Source organism: Scatophagus argus, chromosome 17 (genome assembly GCF_020382885.2).
Source record: "Scatophagus argus isolate fScaArg1 chromosome 17, fScaArg1.pri, whole genome shotgun sequence".
In the NCBI taxonomy this organism is placed as follows: Eukaryota; Metazoa; Chordata; class Actinopteri; family Scatophagidae; genus Scatophagus; species Scatophagus argus.
In genome coordinates, this window is record NC_058509.1 from 1,868,472 (window position 1) to 1,877,006 (window position 8,535).

The 8,535-nt window shown below is 48.4% G+C and overlaps 1 protein-coding gene across 7 annotated transcripts in view; it reads left to right on the forward strand.

The window, feature by feature from the left end:
- LOC124074126 overlaps positions 1–8,535 on the forward strand; it is a 35,503-nt gene that overhangs the window by 7,193 nt on the left and 19,775 nt on the right. For 6 of the 7 annotated variants that reach the window (XM_046416690.1, XM_046416692.1, XM_046416691.1 and 3 more), the window contains exon 2: positions 8,437–8,474. The exons of the other annotated variant lie outside the window; for it this stretch is intronic. In XM_046416690.1, coding sequence (XP_046272646.1) covers positions 8,437–8,474 — 38 coding nt within the window. The remainder of the gene's footprint in view (positions 1–8,436; positions 8,475–8,535) is intronic. 7 annotated transcript variants of the gene reach the window in all.

Genomic DNA, 8,535 nt, shown 5'->3' on the forward strand with positions numbered 1-8,535 from the left:
AGGTGTGTTTGAGGTGTCGCCTTACGCAGCAAAACCCTCCTCAACCACAAAATATTGAGTGTGCCGCCTCTGCTGACAGACCGACTGACGGATGCCCTGCTTGCTCAACATGTGTGTGTGTGCGTGTGCGTGTGTGTGTGTGTGTGTGTGTGCGTGTGTGTGTGTGCTGCCAGCAAGTCAGTGAAGCGTGTGGTCAATAATTTGATTGAGGGGCGGCCATGAGCATCTCAGACCTGAGAAAACTGTTCCATATCCAACAGATCCACAACATAACAACACATTCATCTTAATCCAGAGAAGAACCTCCATGACCAGTCTAATCATGACACTGCAGAAAACATCTCGCCCATCAGCCTCACAAACACAACGCGTCTCCGCCAGCATGCGGGTTTAAGAAGCAGAATCACAATACGTCATCAACATGTGATTAAGAGCACCTCACGACGAGATGAGCCCACGGGACCCGCATGTTGGTATCAGATGGCGTGAGGCCCCCACGCGCGCACGCACACACACACGCACGCACACGCACGCACGCACACACACACACACACACACACACACACACACACACACACACACAGAGCACCGGAATCTGAGTGCACAAAGTGTGAAGATGTGGCTGTGGGTTTCCATTTGCATGTTGTCAAAGCTTGATGGGAGCCGCTCCTGTTTTACTGTCCGGCTCAGGTGTTTTAGAATATGCACAGAAACTCAGGAACACAGTTCAGCTTTTCAGAGAGGAGGACGGACGAGTCCACACTTCACGAGTCCACACTTCACGAGTCCACACTTCACGAGTCTACACGTCACGAGTCCACACGTCATGAGTCCACACGTCACGAGTCCACACGTCATGAGTCCACACGTCACGAGTCTACACGTCACGAGTCCACACGTCACGAGTCCATACGTCACGAGTCTACACGTCACGAGTCCACACGTCACGAGTCCACACCAGCACCAAAGTGTTTTAAACAAAAGTGGAAGGCGAAGTTAAAAAGGGAAACTGAGAACCTCAAGTCTGGACGACAGGTTTTTGTCAGGGCCAGTACTCATTATTAGTACAATTTACTGCACTCAAGTACAACTCTGAGGTACTTGTACTTTACAATTTCAGTTTTCTGCTACTTTAAAATTCTACTGCAGCAGATCAGCACTTGAAACAACAGCACAGAAATGAGAAGGAACGACGACGTTTCTCTGGGAATCATAAGAGACATCAAGCACCAAGCAGAAGAAGCTAGAGGGAATGTGGGGTGGCCCAACACACTGTATTTAACGCCACACACACACACACACACACACACACACACACACACACACACACACACACACACACACACACAGTCAGTCAGGAGAATGGACCGATGGATGGATGAAGGTATTACCCCGACAAGCCGTTGTGAGCAGGACTCCCTCAGTGTTTGGTGTCGGCTCAGAGCGTCGGCCGCCAAAGCGGAGGTGAGTCAGGCTCCAGACTTCACTTCAGATCAGTGTCACAGGCCGCGTGTCACCTCGCACACGCACACACACACACACACACACAGAAACACACACCCAGAGCCCAGAGCGATGGCAGCAGACAGGCGAGGGCCTGCCAGAGAGAGCTGTCAGGATCTATTGTTGCAGCGTCCCACATGCCAACCTTCCTCAGACACTCGCTCGTGTGTGTGTGTGTGCATGGATGCGTGCAGGGGTGTGTGTGTGTGTGTGTGTGTGTGAGTGCATGTCCATGTGAAGCATGTTGCAGAAACGGCGTGTTCACAGCAGCTTCCTCTTTTCCGCCCTGCTGATCACCTTTGAGCTCCTCGTACCTTTTCTCCTCCCTCAGTTAGCGTCCTCTCCTGTTCCCTCCACCCTCCTCCTCCTCCTCCTCTTCTTTTTCCATCTCCTAAACAATCCCCTAATCTTCTCTCCCTCGTTGCCCAGCTCTTCCTCTCAGTCCCTCCGTGTCCCCGCGGTGCAGTAAAGCAGCCTTATTCGTCCTCGTGGAGCAGTTAAGGCACAGCACTGCTTTAAGTGGAACACATTTTCTACCACAAATCCTCCTTTCCAGTCTCTTCATCCTCTTCCTCCCCCGGTGCCTTTCACCCTCCTCTTTTTGTTTTCCCCGTCTTGCTTCCTTTTTGCTCTCAGAGTTAAAGCCGGACACAGATGATTAATGTTAATGTTGAGATAGACAGACAGATAGATTGATATACTTTATTGATCCCAGGCTGGTTCCCAGGCAGGCAGGTTCCATTTAAATTGGTACTCAGATGACATTTGAGTTATCCAGAACAGTCGGTGTGTGTGAAAGGAACAGCTGACCAATCCTCAGCTGATTGATTGATTGACAGTCTTGGTTAAAGTAAGGTAAACATAATGTCCATCGCGTCGTTTAACTCCTGACCACTGACACATGTAAAGATGGCCGACGCGTCTCCACTTCCTCCCACTGAGCAGATCCTCCATACGAGTGCTGCCATCTTGTTCTGATGACATCATCTGGAGCCAGAGTCTGCCGTTCAAGTCGACGCTTCTGACAGACAAGAGTCAGGATTATTGCCGCCACGAGGGGGGGCTGTGATTGGCGTTTTATTCTTGGGCAGGACACTAACTGTTACTGACTAATGAACACCAGCTGCTCGGTAAACATTTGAGAGGTGGACAAAGCAAAGACAGTTTGGATTTTTGCTTTCAACTTTTAATTTCTTGACTTCCTGTGAGGCGAGAAAGGACCCGACAGATCTCGATGTTGTTGGAGCACAGAAGCTAATGGGGACGCCCCCCCTCTGCTGCCCCGCCTCACGTTTCAGGCTGATAAAACGGGTGTACTTCTACACAAACATCCTGGCTGGTGCAGAGCTTTGAAGGCAGATTAAATAAAGTAGCCTAAATCTCTCTCTCTGACTCACTCTTTCAGAGAGGAATCTGAATTCGTCTCATTGGTTTGAAAGAAGACACAGCCGTCCAGCAGACTGACCGAAGCAGAGACTCTGTTCTTGGCTTCACGACGCGTCCTCGTCCAGCAGGCCTTTTGGCAGGCTGCACTTCCCTGTCATACTCTGCTGTCTCAGATTCATTTCCCTGAGACCTTCTGCTTTGTTGCCAAACAGATTAGACGCCACATCTACACCGATGGCCTTGTAATCTTCAGACTACAGAAAAACAGCCCCAGGAAACTGCAGCAGAGGCTTTCTAAGGACAGCAGGAAGCTCAACAGAAAGCCAACTCGCCTCTTTTTGAATTGATGCACACTGAGGGACTACATTATGTACAGTATACAGAACTGCTTATCAGAGTAAGACGTATGACCTTTTCAAGATATTATTGAAACCCACATGACTGTAAATAACATCTATGAAGAAGCAGGCCTCACCTCCCCTACGCGTTGGTGGTCCTTTGTTGTCGTCCGACCGCACTGCAGACTCTTTGGCTACGTGCACAAACAGAAACGACCTTTTCTTCAAAGGTCGCCGGCCTCACACATGCTGTTACCAAAACACAGAAGCTGGGAGCCGCGTGTTTCACAGTGCAACAAGCAAACAGTTACAGTTTACAGTCCGAATCAGAACCAGTTAGCATCTTTCCAGTGTGGCGGCAGAGAGGTCGGGCACCTCACGACACGGGCCACAACACAGACGTTATGTGGTTTGACTGCAGTTCATTGATTAATCGTTTTCAAATCAAAACGTGGTCTAATTCCAGCTTCTCGGCTGTAAAGACTTTCAAAAGGAAAGTGAATATTTTCTGGGTTCTACGGATAAAAACAACACATCAACAACAAACAATATTACTGCTGCTTTGTTTCACTTCTGTGGCATAACGAACACGAACGCCAGCAGATAATAAAAGTCCGTCAGTCATCATAACGTTTCATGAAATGCTTGGACTTTGTCATATAATAATAAAAATTAAAAAACATAATAATAAATTAAAAGAAAGTGCATTCCTGAAAATACAACAGATAATGTTGCAGTGTTTTACGCTGCCTAACTGCTCTTCCGCTCTTCGTCCACTCCTCCTCCTCCTCATTTTCCCAGCAGCCCTTGCTGTTGCCTCCTCGGCTCACCCTCTGCCCTGTGGTTCTGAGCTTCGATCGACCTCTCGGTTTTGTTCCCCTCGTCAGTGTTTCCCCTTCTGTGTTTTCTGAGAGCCTTCAGCTTCCCTCTCTCACCCTCTCCTTCCTCCCCCGTGGCTCCGGCTGGGAGCTCCATCAGCTCCAGCGGTCTCTGGTGTGTGTGTGTGTGTGAGTTTGTATGTGCCTCCATGCGTGTGGGTGGGTGTTGTGTGGAGTAAATGGCCTCCAGGATCCCCTGGGTGGCATCTCAGATGTACTCACAGAGAGCAGAGTCATGACTAAGACTGCATGCCTTTCATTAACACAGAGAGGGAAAGAGCACGTCGAACAAAGTTGAAAGAGTCAGCCGAACTCACGCTGCACAAATAAAAGTGCTGTCCTTCACCCAAAGTGCTGGGTCGGGCCTTTGTCAGATGTCTTCATGTTATCACAACATACCAAGCACTTCACTGAAGTGACTTGTGCTGATTAACAGGCCACAGATTTTATCTTTGGAACATCTTAGACCTGACAGTAAGTAATAATCCCAAACTAAACTCTAACTGGACCCTGTTGTGTCTGCTGCATCCCCATCTTCACGTCACATGCTGATGGTTTAACGGACGTAAAGTCCCGTTTCGCTCTGTCGACTTTAAAAAGGTGATGATATGTCAGAGTTGTGTTCACAGCTGGTTTCTGCTGCCCCCAAGTGGCCAATAAACGTCAGTTACTGCAGGTTGAACGGTATGTTTAGTGCCAGGCGGGTGAGCGAACACACTGAGCGTTCTGGTCTGTTTCCTCTTCCTGTTTTCTGTCCGTCTCCTGCGCTGATGGATTTCTCTGTTATTGATGCTGGTGCTGACTGCAAACGCAAGCCCTCGCACTTTGATTTAGTGGGACCGAATCAAAAACATTTTACCGCCGCTGACGTCTGGAATAATTTGATATCTGAGGCCTCGGCGGCCTCAGCCCACAGGACTCCCCTTGAGAAAAATGTCGTGAGTGAGTGGACCCGCCTGGAGAAATAAACCTGAAATGAAAACGTTTGAGGGCAGAGCAGCCTCACTGCTGTCTGCAAAGGCTGCTGCAAAATGCTGATGAGTCATCACGTCACGGACGTCAGTCAGGGAGAGCGAGGAAAAGAGCATCACTTAGCAGCAACATGAGGCCAGAAATGCAAAGTCACGAAGTGTTTTTAAACACCATCCGTTTATGTAAACACGCTTTATTTTTCCATCGAGACGCACCTTCAGACACGAGCAGCACAGCAGATACCTTACAGTATTTCCTTTCTCCAAATGGATACACGACACGATGAAATCAAGCCTTACAGCTACAGCGCAGCAGGAGTTTCCCCTTCGATCGATTGCTTGGAGCGACTGCAGAGCTGCCAGTTCTTGTTCCCTGAGATGAAGTACATCTCCAAACTGTATCTTCTACCTCTGAAGAGTGACAGTGACCCCCTCCCCACCACCACCTCCACCCTTTCCCTTGAAGGGTTTTATTGATATTGATGTGGATGGAAAGCCTAAGTCTCCACTGAAGGGAATATGAAGGCTGAGATATTTTTAGATGCTGTCGATTGGCAGACCTTCCTCGGGGCTCGGGGGCGGGGTGACTGGACAGAAAGCACCAAATCAATGCAGACGGCATCGATGCAGATGTTGGGCTATAAGTTGGGAGTACAATAAGTGAGAAAAATGGCGTCATAGTGCGAAGCAGGCTGATAAGTAAGTCCAGGCTGGTTTATTGATTTCAGCTGTTAAATCCACTTCAATCAGCCCTTCATCAAAGAGGCGATGAAAGCGAGGGGATGCACTAAAAGGAGGAATATTAAGCTTTGAACCATGAACTGCTCCACTGATGAGGTTGTAGAAAGATTAGTCCTCCTCGAAACAATCCTGGAGTGATATTCAACAACTTTAGCAGCCTCATCTTGACTCTTATTTGTAGTTGAAGTTGGACTAATTTCATAGCACTTGACCTGAAGTACTTTAGTGTTTCCTGCAGCGTTTGGGATCCGACAGGAGCTGTGGGGAGGCGAGGCGGCGCTTTATCTCGAATGCTACCACGAGATGATGTAGGTTATAATTTGTGCTAACACAGGGGGAGGCCTCTCCATTCATCGGCACTTAAATCTAATATCCTTCAACATCCCAGGCCACGCTGACTCACGCAGGTCGGGGCCCCCCCGTGCCCAGGCGCAGTGTGGGTAATTAATCTAATTTTAGCGCTGGCTCTGAGTGTTATACCGGACAGAGATTTCATTTTCACTCATCTCAATGATGCGATAAAAGATGATGAATCCAAGAAGAAACTCTGGGTTGGTCTGATTCCTTATGAGCCACGTGAGCAGACTGTCATGCACACCAGAGTCCTGGTTGTGAGTCACGTCCTGTTTTTGTTTACGTTGGGGATATAATTATTACATGGAACACAATGTCACAAACTAACTGAGAAAAATAATCCACACATCGGCCCTTCCTGAGAGTAATTGTTATGTGTAACACTAAATGCACGGATGTGTGAGATATGTGCTGTGTGGGTGTTGGATGTCGACCAATCACAGGGGGAAAACATACAAGTTAGAGGCCGAGCTGGAAGCGAAACAGAAAATGAGCTGATGGCGGAGCTTTAATGGTCTCCAGGGCCCAGGATGACCAGCTGACAACCTGCCCAATCACATCAGCAGCACAAAGTACAGAGTGGGAGAGACGACCCATAACCATCGTATCAGTGACGACATGATTGACGTATTCGGGCCGCGTCTCCTCATCTTTAACTGCCAGTAACGAAACGACGAGTGATCGTCACAAAACCTTTTCTACTGCTGTTGGATAAACTCAGAGTTTGATTTTCTAACTCTCTTGCTAAAGTTCCTCAGGGTTTGGGCTCGGCCCCTGACTTCCAGTGAAGGGAAATCTTAATGCTTCAGCACACCAAGACATTTTGGGCAATGCTATGCTTCCAACTTTGTGGCAACAGTTTGTTGAAGGCCCTTTTCTATTCCAGCATGACTGTGCCCCAGTGCACAAAGCAAAGCTCCATAAAGACATGGTTGGATGAGTTTGGTGTGGAAGAACTTGACTGGCCCACACAGAGCCCTGACCTCAACCCCATCCAACACCTTTGGGATGAACTGGAACGGAGATTGTGAGCCAGGCCTTTTGGTCCAACATCAGTGTGTGACCTCACAAATGCTCTACTGCATGAATGGGCACAAATTCCCACAGAAACACTCCAACATGTTGTGGAAAGCCTTCACAGAAGAGTGGAAGCTGTTAGAGCTGCAGAGCTGTCTGTGTGTTTAGACTGAGACGTCATTAAAGTCAAATCTGTACGAGAGGGAGAAGAACCTAAGGACGAGGACTTTCAGTTCCTACTGCTACAAAAACTGCAACTGAACCTGCTCAGGTGTTCACAAACCTATGAACTGCTGCTCACATCTCAGTGCAAATCGAAGGTCTGGAGCCCATTAAAGGCCGTTTTCAGAGCTGGAAAGTCAATCGAGCCAATCAGAGCCTCGTAGGCCGGACCAATGACGGGTCGTGTCCATGTGCCAGAGACAGAAAACTGGATGAGAGGCTGATGGAAGTCGAGTCATCAAGTCATCCTTTGATTAACATGACAAACTGCTCCTTCCACGAGACGGACACGTCGCTCGTTACTGACCTTCTACAAACTACCAACACAAACGTGGCGTCAGAGGAAATTATTAGCTTTCCGTATGTGTCCTTTCGCAGGTTGCATCAGATAACCTGGTTTAGGTCTGAGGTCGGCCTCAAGGTCATCATGCAATGTCAGGAGAGGGTCTTCAGGTCCGGAAAGCCACTGTTTTCCATTGCATATTACAGTTAACTGATTCAGCTATCACTCCATTATTTATGATGGTAACTCACAGGATGCCTTCCCCTTTCATTATCCCCAAAATACTTAGAAGCATCTCTGGCCTTCATGACTCATACTGGTTGTGCCCTCTGCGTGCCAAAGCTTGGCATGGATAATTGATCTAATTTTAGCCCAGAGAGTGTGTGAGTGTGTGTGTGTGTGAGTGTGAGTGTGTGTGAGTGTGTGTGTGTGTGTGTGTGTCTGTGTGAGGGAGGGAGAGAAACACTGGACAGTGTTGTCATGTTCCCTCGGCGAGCGTGTTGAAGGCTGCATCACTTTGACATACTGTTATCTCCCTCCTCCCTCGCTCTGTCAGCGTTCCTCGCTCACTCCTCCGTCTTCCTGTTTCTCCCTCCCTCGCTCGCCCTCTCCTATCACGCATGCTTGTGTGTTCTGGGCTGATATTTCTGTGTTTCCTGCACATGGACTGTTACCTGCAGCAACTAAAGCACCTGTGATAATGAAATTATCTTAAATTCATCTCCTTCTCTTTCTCTCTGCAGCAGCGGATGCTGTGCCGGTACGAAAAGATGGGGATCAGGTAAAATGCTATTATCTTTCCTTTTTCCTTTCCTTTTCTTTTTAATGCCTCTGCACACCTC